Source organism: Ostrinia nubilalis, chromosome 28 (assembly GCF_963855985.1).
Source record: "Ostrinia nubilalis chromosome 28, ilOstNubi1.1, whole genome shotgun sequence".
Taxonomy (NCBI): Eukaryota; Metazoa; Arthropoda; class Insecta; order Lepidoptera; family Crambidae; genus Ostrinia; species Ostrinia nubilalis.
This window is the reverse complement of record NC_087115.1, coordinates 5,173,542-5,196,784: the sequence shown is the minus strand read 5'-3', so window position 1 is coordinate 5,196,784 and position 23,243 is coordinate 5,173,542. Positions and strand designations below refer to the sequence as shown.

Below are 23,243 nucleotides of genomic sequence, written 5' to 3'. Positions count from 1 at the left end.
ATTAAAGAAAGTATTTTAATTATCGACCATTTATGACTTTTTTCTTATAACTCAATAAACTGTTAAACAGAATATTAACAGTTTTTAGTTAAAACTTACGTAACTTAGAAAATATTGAAATAAATTTAAAATCCTCCAAAAAGTACAGTTATTGCCCATTACTTACACTAATTGCCCACATCAAAGCACAGTAATTGCCCAGTATCTTAAAACAAAATAATCAATTTAAAAATGACAAAATAGGCTTTAAATAAACAAAACAAAACATTAAACTTAAATTCTAGTAGTAGTCTTCAAAATTTCAAAATAAATTGCGTTTGGCCTTATTAACTATATTATCAAATATTTCTTGAGCTGATGTTGATGAGTCAGAATCGGTAGAGACAGAATCATCTAACTTCAAAACATAGATGACGCAAAAATTTGAATTTTATATGTATTTATTTTTTATGTTCTTTGATATCAGTTCAAGTGGTTGCTCAGAATGTTCAATTAGCTGTTATTCTTCCCTAAAGTTGTATCTATTTCCTTACAATTAACACTATCACTAGTAGATTTAACGTAGGATTTTCATTTTTTGTATTTGCGTTTGAATTTTTATCAATTTTTTCAAGCCAACCATATTTTTCAGCAATTTATCTTGTAGATAAATTGTTGGATACATCTTGTACAGCTTCGATCGCTTTAGGCAAATTTTCTATGCCATATTGAACTTTTGGAGTCTTTGGCATACTGAAAATGAAACATTAAAAGCCATTTCAATATTTATGCCTGTAAATTGCAAAACAAGTCTAGCAATGAACAACTTAAACACTGCTACTGCATGGTGACAACACACCAATAATAAATGCCATGGGCAATAACTATACATTAACATATGGCAATAACTGAAATGATGGTGGGCAATAACTAAAATATACAGATTTACGTGCAGTGATTACCCACCGTTAAAATGACTGTTAGAAATCAAATTTTATCAGTTATTTTCATTGATAATGGAGAAAACACTTATAATTCCATCATAACTATACACCATTAGTTGAATATTAAATAACTTGCAAAAAAAATTTAACCTCTAAGCAAGTAATTCCTTAGTAAAATTGTTAAAGTCTTTACCTGTTTGAGTAACATTTTCACCCGTCTTGACAAAATCCGCCATAACTGGTTTTTTTTAGTGTTTCCTATTGTAAATTTTAAATCTAATGTACATTGATCTCGGAGCCATCTACTTAGTAAATTCAAATCTAACTAGAGTGATTCAAAGTCAGCACCTGACAATATTATTCTTAAAGCGGGCAATCACTACCAGTGGGCAATCACTCTCTGGTTTACCCTATCTGTTATTTAATTTAAGACAGTGTTCCCGCTAGCAGCTTCCTGCATGTAATTTTTTTACAAACACACCCTTAGCGCAAAAAAACTGTGCCTGCAAAAAACTCTATTTTGTCGTGTGAACACACAAGTAGGTACCTACAGTTTTACGGGATCCAATATAAAGTAAATGTAGGATCCCGCAAACCTGGATCGCCATGGGAAAAGGCCCTAAGATCCACAGGATATACAGGATTCTTACGCTATTTTAGACTATCAATTCGTGAGTATTGAGTGTCTAAAACTTCATAATACAACTGTATTAGTTATCACCGAATTATCTCTTATCAATAATTATTCCTTCGTTCTTTCGATTATTGTATCACACGTGTGGCCGATTGTGGTGGTGGTCTGTGGTCCTTCAGAAAAATGGTTGGCGAGAAAATATTACTGGTTTTAGGTAAGTTATTGTTTTTTGTTTATTTTTAAGCCATAAGGTAAACGGCTACTAGTTCGTGATAGTACGTAAGTTCGTAAGTTTTTTTTCTAGCTCAAATAATAAGCAAATGGAATATTATTTATAAAAATTCTTCATTACTACAAAATCTCTATTATATAAGCTATCTAAAAAACCAAGTACCAACATTGTGGCGCCAAAAATGAGAGCAATACGAAGCTTCAAACTCTCAGAGAGCCAAAAACATCCGTGCGGCTTGCAAAGGTTGCTCTCATCGTAAGGTTAGCGCTCCAACTTCTTAAGCTTATAAAAAGGCGAAGGAACGTCCATTTAAATAAAACTTGTAATAGTGGTTTCATGTGTTCCTTGACAATTGATTTGGCTTAGAAAAAAGTTATATGAAAACGTAGAATTCCTTTAAAATTGCGATTAATTGACTCACGAAATAGCGTACATATTATTTTTCGGGTGTCCCCTATTTCGTGACACTACCGATTCAAGGATATTATGGATAACATTTTGATGCTTGGTTTTTAAATAATTATTTATGATAATTTAAATGTAAGTTATGAAACAAATAATGCATTTATTTAAGTTTCTCATGACCTAAATTCGGTATATGTTTCTTTCACTAGAATTTATATGACACGAGTCTGAAGTTCACATAAATGACCAATTTTAAGATAAATTAGCATAAGTAGTACCAGCATAATTTTGGTTTTATTTCGATTTATTTTATTTATCTTTGTTTATTTGTATTGTATATGGGATAGATAATAGTTAATTGACACATTTTGACAATAATCCATGAATTTTACTTGGGGAATTTGGAATAATCAGTATCACGAAACAAGGAACCGTATTATTGTTACTTTTTTCCAAGTTCGTGATATATAAATGTATGGTGTTAGGTACTTTTATGACACATACTGTAGTGTACACTATTGTATGTTATGTTGAATTGGTAAGTCGAACCAATAACACCAAGCAACACTGATAACACGGATATCGGCTCGCAGCAAGCAACAACGCGTCTTCCCTTACGGCGGTCGGTAGGTCTGCCTGACAGCTCCCTCCCGCCCCGCGACCCCGCGCGCGTGCTTCTCGAGACGACAGAGTTAAGGTCATAGCATACTTATTCACAACTATAAATGTCTATACACTACATCCCTCCCTTGTTATTGTTTTTCATAAAATAATTATACCTAATGAAAATGACAAGTTAAGGGCCAGGGATAAGGTTAACGTACAAATGAAATACATTCATAATAATCACCAAACTGTATTGTCATTAGATGAACATTTTCATTTTCCATAAGTATCTATGCATCATCATCATTACCAAGTACAATCAGAAAGTCCTTATTCCAATTATATTTAATCTCCAATTATTCCTCATTATCATCCCTCAGTTTATCCACCCGAGTTGTGATTGATTTACATCGCCACTATCATTTGTCTGAGCATCACTGGCATTATTCTCCTCATCTAACACCTTCCATTGTCCTTCCACACGTTTGAGGTGTACGACGTTTCGTCTGATCCGCTGACCAGTTTCATCGTTCCGGAGACTTACGTCTCCTCCTTTGTTCTCTTCGACGGTATGTGTCTCGGGTTCGTAGTTCAAGCTCAACTTGTTTTGTTTAGTCATATTTTTGACATATACCTTATCTCCAACTTCCAATTCACAACCAGTAGCTCTCCTCTTCATGTCCGCATATTCCTTCCCTTTTTCTTTTAGTTCTTTATCTCTATCCCTCATTTCAAGGTCCGCCGAGGAATGCGTCATGTCTTGAATCATAGGCAGCTTGTCTCTAAATTGTCGTCTAAAGAACAGTTCCGCAGGTGTTTTTCCTGTAACTGTGTGAGGTGTACTGTTGTACATCGCCATGTACTCAAGAAGAGCCTCCTTCCAGTTCTTTTTTTCCACTTGAGAAATTTTGAGGCGTTTGAGAATGTCCCTATTCTGGCGCTCCACCTCTCCATTCTGTTGTGGCCAGTAGGGAATGGTATTATAAAGCCGTATGTTCCTCTCTGCACAGAAACTCTTAAAGTCTTCGCTGGAAAATTGTCTCCCGTTGTCTGCTGTAAGGGAGACCGGATTGCCAAGCCTGCTAAAAATATCTTTAAGCATTCCGATTATTTCAGAGCTTGTTATGGTCCTGCATGTTTTTACCTCTTTATATCGGGTGTAATAATCCACAACAACCAGGATATAATCTCCACTAGGCAAGGGGCCCATGAGGTCAATTGCTATGTCAACCCACGGTTCGGAAGGTAAGTCTCTCCTTTTTAATGGATTTGGGGCGCTGGGTGCAGAGACCAAGATGCATCCTTTACAGGCTTTGCATATGTTCTCAGCATCTTTGTCGCACTTAGGCCACCATACCTTGGTCCTCAATCTGCCCTTCATCGCGACTATCCCTGGGTGGCCTTCATGCGCAGCTTCCAGAACTCTTCTGCGTAATTTGGTTGGGATTACAATTTTCGTCCCCCTGAGGAGGATATCGCCATGGAAGCATAATTCGTTCTGGAAAAGTTTATAGGCTTTAACTGTTTCATCCCAGTTTCCATCGTAAAGGCCCTCTTTGACCTTCTGTATCTCTGCATCTCCAAGGGAACTTTCAGTAATATCTTGCAATGGGATGGCTACTGGTCGCGCAGATTCGGTAACCGCCTGAACATAGTCTCCAAATATAGCCGTCGGGTTTGTTGCCACTTCACAGAGTCTCGATAGTGGATCGGCTATATTGGTCTTCCCCGGGCTATATTTCACCTTGAAGTTGTAGGATTGTAGTCTTAACACCCACCTTTCAATGCGAGCGCACGGTTTTGCCTTTGGACCAAATATTACCTCCAAAGGCTTATGGTCCGTTACTAGATCGAACATCTTGCCATACAGGAACATGTTGAAATGTTCGACTGCCCAAACTAGGGCTAAGGCCTCTTTTTCTGTTTGGCAGTAACGACGCTCGCAGCTGCTGAGGGTTTTATTGCCAAATGCAATAATTCTCGGTCCGTTCTTATTGATCTGCACCAGTACTGCACCCAGACCCACTGGGCTTGCATCTGCAATCACCACAGTCTTATCATTTGGGTTGTAATAACCTAATTTTGGTACCTTCATTAGCGCCGCTTTCAAATCATTAAATGCTTTCTTTTGGGCGTCTCCCCAGTCCTCTTGAATGTCCGTGTTTCTTCCGGTTCTTTTGCGTAGCAGTTGTTTGAGGGGTTCTGTGACTGTTGCTAAATGAGGTATCCATTTTCCCACATAGTTTACTAAACCCATAAAGCTCTGCAATTCAGCGACATTAGTCGGGGCTCTGAATCCTTTTATAGCCAAGATATACTTATCTAGTGGTTTAACTCCCTGTTCCGACAGTTCATGTCCTAGGAAGTGAACTTTCTGTATTCCAAAAATGCATTTGTCGTCTCTCAACATCACGTTATTTTCCTTTAATACTGTCATAACTTTTTTAAGCCTTAATTCGTGCTCTTTTGCGTCTTTGCCAAACGTTAGGATATCATCTATAAAGTTGATGACTCCTTCGCAACCCAAAAGGATTCGTTCTAGTGTTTTCTGGAAAATCTCCGGCGCACACGAGATACCGAACATCATCCTCTTGTATTGATACAATCCCTTGCTAGTAATGAAGGTCGTTATATGTCTTGAATCAGGGTGAAGCTCGATATGATGAAACGCGTCTCGTATGTCCAGTTTACTAAATATTTTGGCTTCTCGAACTTTTGGCAACAGTTCTTCCATCGTTGGCAGTGGATGGTTTTCACGTTGTATGGCCGCATTTGCTCGGCGCATATCGACACATAATCGGATGTCCCCTCCGTCTTTAAGCACAGGAACTATAGGCGAGATCCAGTCAGAAGGCCCTTTCACAACTTCAATAATGTCCCTTTTCAGTAGTTCTTCAAGTTTCCTCTCTACTTTTTCTTCGAGAGGGATGGGAATCCTCCGATACGGCTGAGCAACGGGTTTCACTGAATCGTCAATCGGGATGGTAACTAAGACGTCTTTGAATTTGGGAAACGCCTCAATTTCAACCTGGTTGATATCCAAATTGATTTGGAGTACTCCCAAAGCGGTTGCCGTCTCACGTCCAAGTAGGTCCCGTGTGCCGTTTTCGATCACGTAGAATGTTGTGCTGTCCTGTGATGTTCCGGAAAGTTTTATCGTAGCTTTGAATGATCCTAAAAGCTTAAGCGGTGTGGCACTCCCATAAGCTACGAACGTTTTCTCAGGATTCGGATCTTGGTTGGTGACTTGGGCGTTATCTTTCTTCATTCTTTCCCAGGTTTTGTCCGTTATAAGATTGTGCTTGCAGCCGGAATCTATCAACATCTCTACGTTGCTTCCACCTATGTTACACTTGGCTTTTACGTCGTTCTCAATATTGAAAATGTAGTCAACTTTTCTTTCATCCGTGCTTATGTTTGCAGTTTCTTCGATGTTATTTGTTGTCCTGCTTTTCTTCTTTATTCCCTGGCTGTTCGCTGATGCCTCTCTTTCCATTTTCCTCTTCTGAGTTGTTCTCGTCCGGCACTGATTTTTGAAGTGTCCTAATATTCCGCATTTAAGGCAAGCCTTTCCTATTGCCGGGCAGATGTTGTCACGGGCCATATGTCTAGTACTTCCACATCTGCTACAAATAGTTCTGGGTGGCTTCTCTTTCCATCTCTCTGTACTTACTTTATTGATTGACTCGCTTTCTACCGGTTTCCTACCAAAGTTTCCTAATTGACGATCTATGGCTTCCAATGCATTCGCTTCTGCAACTATTTCATCCAACGTGATCTTGTCCCCTGTTTTCAGTATCTTCTTTCGGAGTTCTTCTGTCTTGCCCTTTTCAGCAATTTGGTCTATGATATGCTCGTCTTCTTTATCCTCAAACTGACACTTCTTGGCCTGAAGTCGAAGTCTGACAAGAAATTTTTCAAATTTCTCATCCTGTTCCTGTTTTAGGAGACGAAACAGATGTCGCTCATACACTTTGCTCTGCTTAGGTGCGAAGTAGTTGTCCAATTTTTCAATCGCGATGTTAAAAAGTTCGCCTTCAGTTGCATTAGCTCCCGGGATGTTGTAGAAGATTTCTTGTAACTCTGTACCACCGAAGTGTAAAAGACTGGCTCTTTTCTTTGTCTCGGTGTCTATGCCTGCCGCCTCGAGGTAAATGTTCAGACTTCTCTTCCATCTTTCCCAACGGACAGAGACTGAACCAACTTCTCCTTCACATTCAAACTTCTCTAAGGTGTACTGTGCCATTGGAGGTACCTGTTGACAATGTTGGTTATAAGCTTTTTTTTTTCCGCAATTTAATGCATAGTCGCAATTTAATGCACAGTCGCAATTTAATGCTTAAGTTATAAATAACTCTCCGATCGCAATTTAATGCTTAAGTTATAAATAACTCTCCACTCGCAATTTAATGCTTAAGTTATAAATAACTCTCCACTCGCAATTTAATGCTTAAGTTATAAATAACTCTCCACTCGCAATTTAATGCTTAAGTTATAAATAACTCTCCACTCGCAATTTAATGCTTAAGTTATAAATAACTCTCTGCTCGCAATTTAATGCTTAAGTTATAAATAACTCTTCACTCGCAATTTAATGCTTAAGTTATAAATAACTCTCTCACCACATTACCTACTCACCGCACAATACCTACTTCCTGTAATTATCGAAGAACATTAATTATTTTATTAGCCATAGTCCTAGTTCCTTTATTTCATAAACAATAATAACCGTATTGGAAGTAGGTATGTATGGTTGACAAGTATTGAGGTATGTCACTCTCCTGAAATAAACTAGTAGAAACCACAGTTACCTAGAACGCGAAGTAAGGAATACCTACACAACTCAAAGCCAAATGGATACCGGAAATAATTTTCAATTCAAATCAAATCAAATCAGTTTCAACATTTTCAATTCCTTCTTTCTAAGTCAAAAATAATTTTTTTTCAACATTAGGTAACTATGATAACAATAAACATACACTTTATTTAAAGTAGGTAAGTAAGTATTATTATTAGTACTTAAAGACTAACTGAACTGTGTGCCGTTAGATAAGGAATATTTTTTTTTTTAATTTAATTAAAGTAAACGGGATTTATATTTATTGACAATATGTCATTCATTTTATTGTTTTTATTTTAACCTCAATCAACTGTAAATAAATTTATTTGTTACTGTGAATGTCACAACATGTGACATTCTTGAATAATTTACATACTATTTGAACTGATTCTATTGACATCCGGCAAGTGAACATCAATAATTCCATTATAAAAATATTTCTTCTTGTGACTTCATTATTTGACTGAAGACTAATAAATTATTACTATTATTATAGGCTTAGACAAAAATTTAAAATTCAAATTAAATAATTTGTTACAGTTTTAACTTTGTATATTTCATCACATATTTACATTACACTGAAATTAACCTTCCTAGTAGCAGAGTAAAAATTTTATAGGAATCTAAATTACCTAGGTAGGTAATTCGTGAATCTCTTGAGATTCGTTTTACTTATTAACTTTCTTTTGCAGTTATAGGTTATGTATTTTATTTATTGGTATTTGGGGATCAAATAATCCCCGCAGACTGCCAATAACCGGTCAAATAAAACAAGGCAGCTAGAAATCCGCAAAATTTCATGTTTATGTTTAGTAATTACTGAGACTCGAACTCAAGTAGGTAGGCACAAGTTAACTTGTAGGTTACGCCGGTTACTCGCCGGTCACGGTATTTAACTACGAAATAAGATTTGTGACGAAACCCAAAGGGTACCTAGTTACTTACTTAGTAATAACTTTGCTTTACCAACGATTAAAATCGTGTTCCTAGTTAAATTTGTTTATTTGTAAAACTTTTTCCTCCATTTTGTTTTGTTATTAAATGTATAAAAAATCCTTAAAACTCACAGTTTACCTCGTCGCCATATGTAGTGTACACTATTGTATGTTATGTTGAATTGGTAAGTCGAACCAATAACACCAAGCAACACTGATAACACGGATATCGGCTCGCAGCAAGCAACAACGCGTCTTCCCTTACGGCGGTCGGTAGGTCTGCCTGACAGCTCCCTCCCGCCCCGCGACCCCGCGCGCGTGCTTCTCGAGACGACAGAGTTAAGGTCATAGCATACTTATTCACAACTATAAATGTCTATACACTACACATACCATCAAAGAAATCGACATATTTTTTAGTTTTTAATACTTACCTACCTAAGAATTTATTAATTACTTACTTTTTATTATGAGTCATTGGCGTATCTGGGGTTATTTTCAGGCGGGGGGGGGGCTACCTTCACTTGAAACAGTTCCAGGGGTGGGAATATGGGGAGAAGGGGGGAGGGGGTTAGGCCCTCCTTCCTCCCCTGGCATCTAATGGCATACACATCACATACTTATCGTTACAAATAACCAAATCAAAATTGTATAGGTACGAAGAGGGGGGGGGGGGGGTAAGGCCCCCCCACATTTCTAATGGTTAAATAAATATTTCACATATCGCTAGAAATAAGAAATCAAAATTTTATGGGTACGAAGGGGGGGGGGGGGGGTAAGTTTCCCCCCCTCCTACATTTCTAATGGTTATATAAATATTTTCACATATTTTTACAATTAACAAATCAAAATATTATACGTAGGTACGTACCTAGCTAGACTCACATTATTTCTTATGAATATTTCAGGTAAGTAATATCGTCAATTTCACATAATAATTTTATTCTAAATTTATATTACCGTTTTTAAATTTATTAAACCCTAAATCATTATTAAAATATCCTAACTGGATGCATAAAACCTTATCCCGAAATAGGGGACATGAGTTCACGAACTTAGAAACAGAGCAAAATTTTGTCACGAAACAGGATCCAAACAAGAGGTCCACAGAACAATTAATATAAAAAAAAGTTCAAACTATGTAACTATAAATTATGTATTAACTTACTGTCAAAGGACCAAAGTTTAGCATAAAAAAGCTTTCATACGGATATCATGCTTGGTTATTTTTAAATAAAATGTTAAAGTCGTAAGAGCCTTAATATACCGAAGTAGGGGGCACTTACCTTATACGCAGGGTGTTTAAATCATTGGCATCCTTTTGATTCATTGGATTTGTCTCTATTTGGGGAATACAATGAGTAGAGTCTTACTTAACTACTATTCCCACCTCTCGTTCCCACCGCTGCAACTCCTGTGTAGCCAGGATCTACAGCTTGACCGCCAATAACCCAACCAGTGAAGGTCAAGTTTGTCCCGGGCGAAAGTTAACTGTCTTCGGACCGACACCGAAATTAATCAGAAGAACAAGGAGTTCGAAGTCCGAAAAACGCAGTTTTTTTTTATGCATAACAAGGCAGTTATTTGACCACAATCGCACCTGATGTTAAGTGGGATGCAGTCTAGGATGGTACATATCTGCCCTGTAAGTGCCTATTCACTCTCGCCTTGAAAATGCCCGGATTATAGTCTTCGGGAAAGACAGCAGCAGGCAGCGAATTCCAGTCCCTAGCTGTTCGCATTATAAAAGAGTCATCGAAGCGCTTAGTGCGAGCTGGTGGAATGTCAACAATATAGGGATAACCTGCGTCTGGTTCCCCGAGTTGAGTTTTACAATTAGCATTTTCGGCGGGTTTATCCAGTGTCTAAGTAGCTCAGATGGTAGAGCAGTCGTGGGTTCGATTCCCGCCTTAGGCAGTTAGATTTTTTCAAGTTATTTATAATTCAGCATGGTTTTGTCTTTTTCCAGGATGCATCCTCCACAGCCACTCAGTACTGGCCATCTGGTCGTGTTCCCAAGACACAGACTGTTCCAGCATGGTTGACAGCGTTTGCGTGAGCGGCGCGTGCATCTGTCCATCAGGCAAACAGGCAGTTCTGGGAGGCACAGCCTGTGCTGATCGTAAGTACCAGTACCATACCTGATTATGCTGATAAGTACCTGTGCCACACCCAGACTCCTCTTAGATCCGGTTTCCATGAGTGTGAGTTTACATCAAACCGTTCACTAGTGAGCGCGTAAAAATGACATTAAATGTATGACGGATTGCACAGCGCCCCTAGCGGAAACTTTCAAGAACTAAAATTTACATATAATATATTTTTTAAACGTTCACTAAACTCACACTAAGCCCTCTGTTTTGAGAGAAGAAGAGAAATGTGTTTTGAATCAGATTTCGTTGATAATAACTAATTGCTATTTTGTGATAGGTACTTACTTTTTTTTTAAGATTTTGTATTGCACAAATTACTAATAGTCCCGTTAGCCCCTCGTAAACTAAACTTGCATTCATAAGCTATCTAATTTTTGCTACAGTTATATTTTATTTTCTTTCCCGAGAATAATCTGGGCGTATTCAAGGCACGTATGTACCATCCTAGACTGCATCTCACTTCATTGCAGTCAAATACCTGCTTACTGCATAGAAAAATCAACATTGTTGTTGATGTTTTTCATCAATTTGTAAGTTGTTATTTCTCATTCCAGTGGCCCCGTACTACTGGTCTCCCTGCATGGACGACTTCCAGTGTTCCAGGCTGTTCACAGGCTTCCAGTGTCGAAGACCTGCAAATTCTACTTCACAAGGTATGTCTAAAACCTCCAGACACTGTCATTAGTAATGACATTATCATTACTGTCATTCCTTCCTTCGTTATCATCATCATCATTTCAGCCACAGGACGTCCACAGTCACTGCTGAACATAGGCATCCCGAAATGATTTCCATATTGACCGATTGGTAGCGAGCGACCTGCATTCAGCGCCTTCATGCCACTTTTATGAGGTCGTCGGTCCAGCTTGTGGGTGGCATACTAAAGCCTGTGCGCGCTCGCACACTCACTGCGCGACAGCAATATAATTACGCGCGAGCGATAAGGATGGGTAGCTTGGGGTAATTGGCCAAAATTCTACGTGCTCACGGACCAGGCTTTAGCATAATAACAATGTTCAGTAACAATAACAACAGTTCCTTCGTGGTTAAGGATTCCGGATGAAGCTCGCGCCCAAGAGCTACTATAAAAGTATGTGTTGTAACAGGCATGTATGCAGGGCCGGACCGTGAGTTTAGGGGCCAAATTCTACTTAGGGGCCCACCTATTATACTCTTTCGCACTATCGTCTATTTTTGACTTTGACTTGACTTAGCTGGGGGCCCCTCGAATCCACGAGGCCCTGGGCTGAAGCCCAAAAAGCCATATGGTAGATTCTGATGTTACGTACAAATAAATTATTTTCTCCTTCCAGTAGGCAACTGCTTCTGCCAAGACGGCTTCCACTACTTCAGAGGGCGGTGTTGGCCCTCCTCTGGCCTAGGAGAAGAGTGCACCCGCGACGAGGAGTGCCAGGGAGTGCTCAGAGATCCCTTCAGTATGACCTGCAGTGGAACATGTGAATGTGCTGAGGGGTACTACTTTAGGCAGAGGGGGGAGTGCAGAAGGATGGGACTGGGTAAGCTATTTTGCACTTTAAGTTTCACTAGTTAAGGACTGATTTGGAGTCTTACATTTTATTGGTCCTTCGAGCCGGATAAATGGCTATTAAAGCAATTTTAAGCTATATGATGCTAGACGAATCCCGAACAGATGCAATAAACTTGCAATATTTCCGAAAACTTTGGGAATATTGTGCCTAAGTTACATTTAAATTTTGCAGAGGTTGGAGACAGATGTGTGATAGACCAAGACTGTCACTTTGAGGGTGGAGCCTGCCATCTGACTAACTTGGAGTGCTTCGATACAAACGCTGGTAAGTGCTGATAATATTACTTTTGAAAACCATAATTTTGATTAAAAATAAATAGTATTCTTTCAACTAAATAGTAGGCTCATGTCCGTTTTCACCATCGATCCCTAATTTTTAAGTGAACCTTATGAAAACAAAATTCCTGTTATCACTTAAAAATTAGGGATTGATGGTGAAAACGGGCATTAGGCCCTTTCCACCCTGGAAAATGAAAATTTTGTCAAATTGATCGATTGAGGGGCTGATTTACATACACCTTGATGTAAGGAATCTAAATTTTTCTTTTAGACCTCACTGTTTTGGCTACCCTGTATAATGTAAAGGTTGTTGTGGTGAGAAAGTAAACCATTTTTTTTATTAATTATTTTTTCTAACATCCCCAACAGAGACAAAAGCCACAAATAGCACCGACACCGATTTGTCAGAAGACACCCGATCCTTTTCATCTGAAGCAATAACACTTTATGGACAGACGTGTGACGCTGCAGATCCTTGTAATGCGCCATTGGTGTGCTCCCAATATGGTTTCTGTGTGTGCCCTTTGGGGTACTATCCTAATGCTGACGAGAGCTTATGCCTGGCTGGTGAGTTTGTATTTAAGTCATCTGTGATTCTATTATCATCATCATTTATCATTTTAGCCACAGGACGTCCACAGCTGAATATAGACCACCCCAAATGGTTTCCACATGGCCAGCATCCAGCGCCTTCTAGCTATCTCCATGAGGTCGTCAGTCCACCTTCTTCCTTCCTCTCTCCTTCTGTGATTCTATTTCATCATCATCAGGTCATTTAGTCTCCACTACAAAAGGACGATCGCGATCCTCTCTAATTTACCAGAGAGACATACCTACTGAAGATTTGGCCAGCTGATCAGACGGGATGGGAAAGCCTACGTTCAAAAAATCGCCTTTTACGCCATCCAAGAAAATCCTCCATTTGTCTCTGGTAAATTACAGAGCGTTCTCCTGCAGTAGAGAAATAAATGACCTCACTACTTGTTCTTCTTCATCATCAGAAACGCAATATGAACAGGGTTACCAGTGTTACCAGTCAGTAAATGGACGATTTGGTATAGGTCACGGGAAACTCCAGGTTTCAGGCAACGATCAGTAAGCGATCTGTTTGGTCGTAATTTTGCAAAATGATGATGATGATGTAATAACAAATACTTTATAAGATCTCATTTTTTCCATAGAGTTGGGGTCACCATCAACACCAGAGCAGTGCGTTGGTCTGTTCACCGAGATCCGGGATGGAGTGTGCTCCTGTCAAGCCAACTTCTACTTCGATGACGATATGAGGACCTGCGTTAAAGGTAAACTTACTTCAGCCCTTTAGGATAATCTAGATCTGAAAATCTCCTTGGGTTTTTCTTTGAGAGAATATTTGTAAGTCGTGAGCTTGTCCCAAAAAAGGTGACAGTTCAGTTCAAATGTCTCGACGTCGATTTTCAGCGGCTGTGTTTCAAGCCCTGTGAGAAAAGATACTCCTCATCATCACTCAGTGGGACTCCTGGCATTCTAAAAAAGGGTGCTGCTCCGTCTTGAAAAGGACGGGATATAGGTATACCGAGTGAGATAATCCGAGTAAGATGTCTTAGACGTCCGCAACAAAAGATCCAATTCCTAACTCCTACTTATATTGGTTTTTGCATATTTGGATTTAATAATGCTAAGTTTTGCCTCAGTTCCTGCGAGTGTAACGCTAAGTTTCGGGTACCTTCCATTTAATATCTCTTGTGGACTAACCCAGTATGCCTACAATACAGAGATCCTTAAGTTGCCTTCAATTTTATTTAGAGACGTGAGAAAGCGCTGCAATGGTACTACCCATGGTACTACTAGCTTTCATGCAATTTTTTAAAGCACAACCCATGTCGAATTTGTCACGGTATGGCGCTGCGACGACGCTTTGGCAAGCGCGCCACAGTGGTGCCAGCTCTAATTATGTTCAGCAGTGGACGTCCTGTGGCTGCAATGATGACGATGATGATGATGATGTCATTCTGTCTATCTCCAGCTGCCCGTCTGCTACAGTGCGCCGCCAAGTTTGCTTGAGGCGACCACGTTTGCGTTTTCCTTGGGCCAATCCAGAGCCTGCTAGGGGATGTGATCGGCATCCCTTCGGAGCTGCAATGATGATGATGATGTCATTCTGTCTATCTCCAGCTGCCCGCATGATAACGGACGGCTGCATGACCGACGCCACCTGCCACACCTTCGGCGCCGCCTCCCGCTGCGGGCCTCCTCAGCAGTGGGGCTTGAGAAGCTGCGAGTGCATACCTGAGGCTGGCCCGGGTTCCATTCCCATGGGGTTGCTAGATGGTCGGGATTTAGGGGGATTCTCCCAATTTTTTGTATAGGTATCTTCCCGATTCCCAGAAAGAAAAGGACAAAATCTTCCAATTTCAATTTAGTTACTTTTTCTCCCGGTCCTAAAATCCCGAAAAAGTATTGTTCTCCCGGATAATCGGTTCATTTGATCTGGCAACACTATCCCAGTGAAGGAATCGAACTTCTTTTTCTTTTGGTTGGTAGGGCTTGTTCTAAATTCGTCTGCTTGCTAGCTACCTCTCTCTTATGTCAGCCACCGCAGCGCTTCTAATTTGAAGGCGCCTTTAGGATCTCTGTATGGTAGGTATACTGGGTTCCACCACTAGAGAGAAGCTGGATCCAGCATCTCAACTAATGGTCAGCGATAATCAAGCTAAACTCTGGTACACAGTAACTTCGACAGCGCTTTGGCAAGCTCCACAGTGGCACCATTACAGCGCTTCTTCACGTCTCTAATTTACGTTCAGCAATGGACGTCCTGTGGCTGCAATGATGATGATGTTATTCTATCTATCTCTGCTACAGTGCGCCGCCAAGTTTGCTTGAGGCGACCACGTTTGCGATTTCCTTGGGCCAATCCAGAGCCTGCTAGGGGATGTGATCGGCATCCCTTCGGAGCTGCAATGATGTTATTCTGTCTATCTCCAGCGGCCCGCATGATAACGGACGGCTGCATGACCGACGCCACCTGCCACACCTTCGGCGCCGCCTCCCGCTGCGGGCCGCCTCAGCAGTGGGGCTTGAGAAGCTGCGAGTGCATACCTGAGGATGCAGTGTGGGATGCTAGTAGAAGCATGTGCAGATTGTTCGCTGGTAAGAAACCATAAATTATACGTTCATTCACATAAGTTTTAATAAAACAAAGTATCTAACTAATTAATCTGTATGTACACAAATATTTAAACAAATAATGTTTACTTTACACAAAGAATTTTGTTGTCATAGGGGTCACTTAAAAATTTGGGATTGATGGTGAAAACGGGCATAAGGCGGGTTTTAGAATCGCGCTGACCGATCGTCGGCGCTGACAGATCAATATATTATATGTAATTGAAGGGAACGTTCCTGAGTGACGCTGATCGCTCAGCGCCGACGCTTCATACATTTCGGCTGTCAGCGCTGACGGTCAGCGTGCGTCAGCGTGACTCTAAAACCAGCCTTAGTCTCTATTTTGCAATCTTTGCTCTGAACCTAAACCTTCATCTCTTTCCCCCACCACTTATCGGATACTGTGCGAGTTGGATAGCGCCAGTTCAACTAACAATCTGAGCTAATCCTCCATCCCTTTCCCCCACCAGGTATCGGCGAACTGTGCGAGGTAGACAGCGACTGCCTGGCCGGTGAGCTGGAGATCCAGTGCGTCAAGAACGATCAAGGCGAAGGATTCTGCAACTGCCCCGAAGGTTTCGTGGCCCAGGATGGACTCTGCCTTACTTTGGGCCTTGGTAAGTGCATCAATCAATGTGGTCTAGTAGTAAGACCACCTGCTTCAGACGCAGAGGTCCCGGGTTCGATTCCCAGTGGGGGCAGATTTTTCTGTTCGGTTTGGTTGGTGGTAGGGCTTGGTCTAAGTCCGCCTGGATAGCTACCACCATCTTACCTAAGTCTGTCGCCATAACAATAATGTTAACAGCATTGTTGTGGTCCGGCAGTTAGAGGTAAGATAGCTAGTTCCTCTGTGGTTGAGGATTCCGGGTGAAGCTCGCTTCCACCTTCGGCCTGATCGTCACTTTCCATCAGGTGAGATACAGGCCAAGAGTTTCCTCGTTGTGGATAAAATAAAACAAAAAAAAAACCGTTCGTATCGGCCGAATGACGTCCACTGCTGGACAAAGGCCTTCCCCAAGGATTTCCACAAAGACCGGTCCTGCGCTGCCCGCATCCAGGCACCTCCCGCGACCTTCACCAGATCGTCGGTCCACCTAGTGGGAGGTCTGCCCACACTACATCTTCCGGCTCGTGGTCTTACCACCAATATTTAGATGAGATTCTTTAAAAAACACTTTCGCTAGAATAAGCAGATTTACAACGGAGCCGCGGAGGCAGTTTATTTTTAATTTTCATTTCTTTCTTTTTGTGAACTCAAAAACTATTCGCCTTGGGTTTTTGTGAGATGATGATGAGTCCTAAAGATCAAGACTTGACTGAAAAATACAAAAAAATCCGTTATTTGCAGAAGAAGACTGATTTATTAAAAAAAAAACATTTTTTGTTACCTAGGCTATTATAAACAGACTATGTACCTACTCCATCATCAAAAATTGCGTCAATTACTGTTGAATCATATTCAAAAGATAATATTGATTTGTACTATTTGATATCAACTGGTCTTCGTTAATTTGAGATTTCGTGATGAGTGAGTGAGTCAATCAGTCAGTCAGTGACCCTTCGCTTTTACAAATATAGAAAAGAAAAGAAAAATAGAAAGTGTACACTGCAAACCATTTTTCATGGATTTCAATTAATACGAGTAGGTAACTATAACGTTAAGATTGCAATTTGGTAAAAATTGGTTTACCTATGTTACACAGCGTTTTTCAGGCGTTTTACCATGACATTAGGTTTCAATAATTTCTAATGCTTTTTTCAGGTTTTCAATAGGCTATTGTGTTGACTACACTGAATGTGTTATTGTTTCTTGCTTTGAAAACTACTTCTTTTCAAAGTGAAATTACTTTTAATCTATTTCAGTACCAGACATAATAGAATATGTAGCTAGACCTAGGTTAACGGTAATAAAAGGCTACTCCAGTCAAAACAAGCTTGCTTAACTTTTTTTTTCGCACATTTGTTTGTACACTGTCGATAGATTCAGAAAACTTAACCAACGTGGCACATATCTTTTGTAACTGATCCGGTGAACTTTGTACCGCCACTAAAATCCCTTTTTGATAATATTCTATCTAAAGCCTATGTTCATCAGGGTATAGGTTAGTTTCCTAAAAAAAAACGTTTCTTCCGGCAATTACATCAAAAAATATTGGACACTATATATTTTTATTTGTCAATCAAACAAATAATTACAAAGTTAGGGTGCGTTGAAGTTCCGCGCGACATCACCAAGTGCTGCACTTTTATCACTCATTGACGTCACGGGCTTCTTCTTTTGAACTTTGGCGCGCTATAAGTATCTCTTTAAATTTTCATAAGTTTGAAAAAGTGAAAAAAAATTACGTGTCGAGTATTTTTTGATAAGTTAACTAACGGACTAATAAAACTCTTGCTTTTTTTACCGAGGAAACTTACCTTTGTTATTACTTCTTCCAAGAGAGCTTGGAAACTCATTATGAGGAATATCCCTATACTCTACCAGGGGGGGCGCAACGACCTTTAAAGGGGGGCGCGGGTCATCTGTGTACTTAACTATAAAAAACCTGCGACCGCTGAGAGAATGCTTTCCAGACTGCTCGATACGACCAATAAATAATCTTGACTGGTGGAGGGGGGGCGCGGAAATTTTTGTATGGTCGAAAGGGGGCGCGTCTCAAATAAGTTTGGGAACCAATGCTCTAGTGCAGTGGTTCTTAACCGGTGGTCCGCGGACCACTGGTGGTCCCTGGAGGCATTCCAAGTGGTCCACGAAGTGCACTTGCACACCTTGGTCAAAACCAATTTTAACTGATTTTTGCAGTCAAACTGGTTTTGACCGATTGAGGTGGTCCCTGACAAGACAGAAATTTGGTAAAATGGTCCCTCATGACTTAAAGGTTAAGAACCACTGCTCTAGTGCTTTTGTTAATAGGTATTGTTATTTCTTCCAGAGCTCGGACAGACTTGCCAAATCACTGCGGAGTGTACGGGCACCCCTAACACGATATGTGCCAACAGTGTGTGCTCTTGCGACGTGGGATATGAGCCGTTTGGCGATATTTGTGCTCCCGGTAAGTTTGATTATCACCTTTTTTCATTTTCTACTTAGGTACTTGATCAATTGATCATCATTTCTTAAAGGTTATTTAAACCTTTATTTTTGTCCTGTCATCCACTTTGTACTGGAAGGAAGTCAAACCTTAAGGCTGGTTTTAGTGTCACGCGGACTGTCAGTGCGGATCGCTCCGCACAGCCGATCTGTATGAACTGCTAGGGAGCGAGCGGTTCCTCCGGACTGCATTACTCTAAAACGCTCCTTAGAAGTTCATACAGATTGGCCGTGCGGAGCGGGTCCGCACCGGACGGTCCACGTGACACTAAAACCAGCCTTACTTCGAACTCCTCTTAACTACTTATTCCTCCGTTTGCATCTATCTGGTAAATCAGAGAGGGTCATGCTTCTGCAGTCCACAACAGTCCTCCATCGCGTTTGTTGTGGACGCTCTCTGCCCCATCTAGGGGACATAGGACCTTAAGTCAAGTGCTTCTGCAGTGGTGGAGAATAAATGACCTGATGATACGTGGCGAGGAAACTTCTTTCAAGTGGGCCTTTGACCCTTTCATCATCATCATCATCGTTTAAGCCATAGGACGTCCACTGCTGAACATAGGCCTCCCCCAATGCTTTCCATGCTTTGACCCTTTGTAGCTCCAAAATGGGGCAGATCACTAGTATACTAATAAAGATTGGACTAAATGACCTGCTGATACAAGGAGCGAAGGAAACTTCCTTCACAATTTTTGAAGTGTCTCTGATCCGCTATAACTCCGAAATCGGGCAGATCCTACTAGGTATTATTGATACTAATGAAGATTGATTTTCTCCACAGTGATCGGTGGAACCTGTGCTTCGGACTCCGACTGTGTGATTGATAACACAGTATGCACGAGTTTCACCTGTCAATGCACCACTGGTTTCGTCGAATACGACGACATTTGTTGGACAAGTAAGTAACTAAATTCAATCATTGGTCTAGAAGACCACCTATCTCAGACCTAGAAGTCCCGGATGCTACTGCCAGAGACGGCAAAACTTTGTGTCAGGTTTCGTTGATTGACTTCTTCTAAGTCTTGCCTACGTCTATCGCCATGAGAACGACGTTAATAGCATTTTTACATGCTGATTGCTGGTAGGTCCCTTGAGAGTAATATACCTATCTATATGTAATACCTGCAACAAAACCCTTTGCTGTTCAAGAAAACTAAGATAATTTTAGCAGTTTTTCAGGTAGGTTTACTCCACACGGAAAATTGAGTGACAATTTTCGGAATAAAAATGACTCAAACGTTCAAAACGTCTAATTTGGAAGAACCCTTGCGATGTCTGGTGCAGTTTGAGTTGCTTCCATTGCTTTAACAATATCTTCCTTCGTTATTAAAATTTCTTAGCGATTAGAGTCGCTTCTCAAGCTACATATTCGAACCCACGACCTTTCGCTTGCCGGGCGACTGCTCTTGCGGATCGTGGGTTCGACTCCCACCTTAGGCAGTTCGATTTTTTCAAGTTGTTTATTTAAAATATCTTCCTTCTTCCGCATCCACTGAATTCTGAATGTTGCTCAAGCTCCCGTAACTCTGTGTCTTTTCTCTCTTTTCAGCATCTACTAGTCTCTGACCATTGTTCGATATTCTATAGTCTGGTCCGTGTGCACGTAGAATTTTGTCCAATGACCCCAAGCTACCCATCCTTATTGCTCGCGCGTAATTATGTTGCTATCGAGCTCGCACACTCACTGCGGGTGCCAGTCGCACAGTCGCGACAGCAATATAATTACGTGCGAGCGATAAGGATTGGTAGCTAGGGGTCATTAGACAAAATTCTACGTGCTCACGGACCGGGCTTTAACAATATCTTTTTCTCAGCATCTGGCATGGGGTTCGACGCGCCTTGCAACGTGTCAGCGCAGTGCGCTGCCGTGATGGTGGGCTCAGCCTGCATGGACGGCACTTGTCAGTGCGCTGACACCCACCACTTTAGGGACGGCGGCTGCTGGCCGAGGACTGGTAAGATTTTAGGATTCTGTTTCCTTTTGAGGTCAAAAAGAAATAGCCAGTGTGAGAAGAATTTTAAGTGGCACACGCAAGTATGGTTTCAAAATAAGCACCAAATTCAAAAATCCCGCCACGCACAGTACAGCCCGATTCAAACTTTATGACCTTTCTGAAGTTAGCTGTCAGAAATGTAAGTGGCCCGTCTTTAATGACTGAATCCACCGTTTGATACGACTCTTCAGGAGGTTGAGCAGCCTCGCCTTACAGGATCACTTTGTGTCTGTCAATCTTACCCTTTCCTTATGAACGCGTGGAGGTGTAAAGCTGAAATTTGAATATCAAATACTCGGGTCTACTGTCACATGGAGCTGGGAAAAAAACAAACATCTAACTAAGTCACCCACATGGTGGATTGGCGACCTCATAAAGGTAGCGGGAAGGCGCTGGATGCAGACCGCCACCAACCGGCCATTGTGGAAATCATTGGCGGCAGTTCAGCAGTGGACGTCCTGTGGCTAAAATGATGATGATGAACTAAGCCACAAATTTGGGACACTCGTAAGGGAATGAAAACCTAAATCAAAACCCGTGAACTCAAGAATCTTGGAAAAACACAATCAGAAAACCAAAAGTTTGTGTATGGAACTGAGATATCTGGAGGACTTCTATGGGTGTGCCGCAGGGATCAATATTAGGCCTTTTACTATATCTTATTAATAATAATGATCTATCTTATCTATCTATATTTCCAGGTCTCTTCCAGTCTTGTTCCCGAAGCAGCGAATGCTTTTTAGAAGACCTAATAGACCGTGTGCAGTGCAGGAACAGTCTCTGCCAATGTTCCTTCGACTACCCTTACTCTGAAGAACTGGGCACTTGCAGTAAGTAAAACAGTATTTTTTGCGTTCGTTCATTTCAGCCAAATGACGTCCACTACTGAGAAAAAACCGTCAAGGATTTCCATAAAGACCGGTCCTGCGCTGTCCGCATCCAGATGTTTTCCGCAATCGTCGGTCCACCTAGTAGGAGGCCTGCCTACACTACGTCTTCCGCCTTATTTAATATAGACATAAGACTCTCACTGAAATCCTCCTTTAGTTCTTCTGATTAATTTCGTTGCGGGTCCAACAAAGTTTATCTTTCCCCCGGGAAAAACTTGACCTTCACTGATTGGGTTTTTATTGGCGGTCAAGCTGTAGATCCTGGCTACACAGGAGTTGCAGCGGTGGGAACGAGAGATAGGAATAGTGAAAGTAGTTAGATCTTATTCATCATCATCATCACATCTCAGCCATAGGACGTCCACTGCTGAACATAGGCCTCCCCCAATGCTTTCCATGTTACCCGGTTAGTAGCGGCCTGCGTCCAGCACTTTCTTGCTACCTTTATGATGTCGTCGGTACACCTTGTGGGTGGACGTCCCACGCTGCGTTTTCCGGTTCGCGGCCTCCACTCCAGAACCTTGCTGCCCCATCGGCCGTCAGTTCTGCGTACTATGTGTCCTGCCCATTGCCACTTCAGCTTGCTAATCCGTCGGGCTATGTCAGCGACTTTAGTTCTTATTCACTTTTTTAATATTGTTTTTTATTTTCAGGATCATCAGCATCTTCTATCTTTGGAAGCTCCATCGTTTTGGTCACAGCTTTAGCCTATATGATCTTCAGTTGAATTTTTTAATAATTTGAAATTATAATTGTGATATAAACGTTAGTTAGATGATGAATTTGTTTCTTTTATGTAAAGGGCAGGAGAGAAAAGTAGGGTACCAATCAATTGATACTTTTTTTATACCATAATTGATAGAAAAAAGGGTTCCGTAACCAACGTGAATAATAAATTACTTTTTGCCTGCGAGACGCGAGCTTATCGTATAAATTTCAATAAAAAGTTGCATAATAAGCAACTTTGTGCAACTCTATATAAAATGCTAGTGTGTTAAAGTTTCATCAAAACTCGTCCAGAAAATTTTTTGCGTGACGGAGTTGCACAAAATTAAATTACACAGAGATTTTCAATGATGTAGGTAAATATCTGACTAGAAATTAGATTCGTGTGCCTTATAAATAATTTAATATTCAAATGGTTTACCATTAACGTTAGATCTAATTTATTTTTAATGTTATTTTAATGTAAGTTAAAATTAAAATCGTTTTTTGGTATCAATTTGTTTTTATTTACAAAATAAGTGCATTAGTTTATTCAGTTTTACATCGTAAGTTTTACCTCGTAAATATCCTTCCAACGACCTTAAAGGAACCAGGGCAAGGACAAATACATTTCTATAGCTACGTCGTTACATGACACGAAAACAATGTAAAGGGTCAAGCCTTTACGTTGTAGCGACTGTTTCATCATCATCATTTCAGCCACAGGACGTCCACTGCTGAACATAGGCCTCCCCCAATGATTTCTACATCGCCCGGTTGGTAGCGGCCTGCATCCAGCGCCTTCCTGCTACCTTTGTGAGGTCTTTTACGCAGAACATAATGATAATTTCACCAGCTTT

At 40.8% G+C, this 23,243-nt stretch overlaps 1 protein-coding gene and 1 long non-coding RNA gene across 2 annotated transcripts in view; both read left to right on the top strand.

The window, feature by feature from the left end:
* The window catches only part of LOC135085330 (uncharacterized), a 271,536-nt gene that overhangs the window by 203,661 nt on the left and 44,632 nt on the right, over positions 1-23,243 (top strand). The window lies entirely within an intron of this gene.
* LOC135085288 (latent-transforming growth factor beta-binding protein 2) lies at positions 1,662-22,896 on the top strand. The gene is made up of 14 exons (XM_063980064.1): positions 1,662-1,771; positions 10,545-10,697; positions 11,283-11,381; positions 12,042-12,245; positions 12,450-12,542; positions 12,926-13,123; positions 13,738-13,857; positions 15,524-15,688; positions 16,174-16,320; positions 18,637-18,756; positions 19,576-19,692; positions 20,609-20,749; positions 21,490-21,618; positions 22,332-22,896. The coding sequence occupies exons 1-14, from the start codon at positions 1,741-1,743 to the stop codon at positions 22,403-22,405; spliced, it is 1,791 nt and encodes a 596-aa protein (XP_063836134.1). The 5' UTR covers positions 1,662-1,740; the 3' UTR covers positions 22,406-22,896.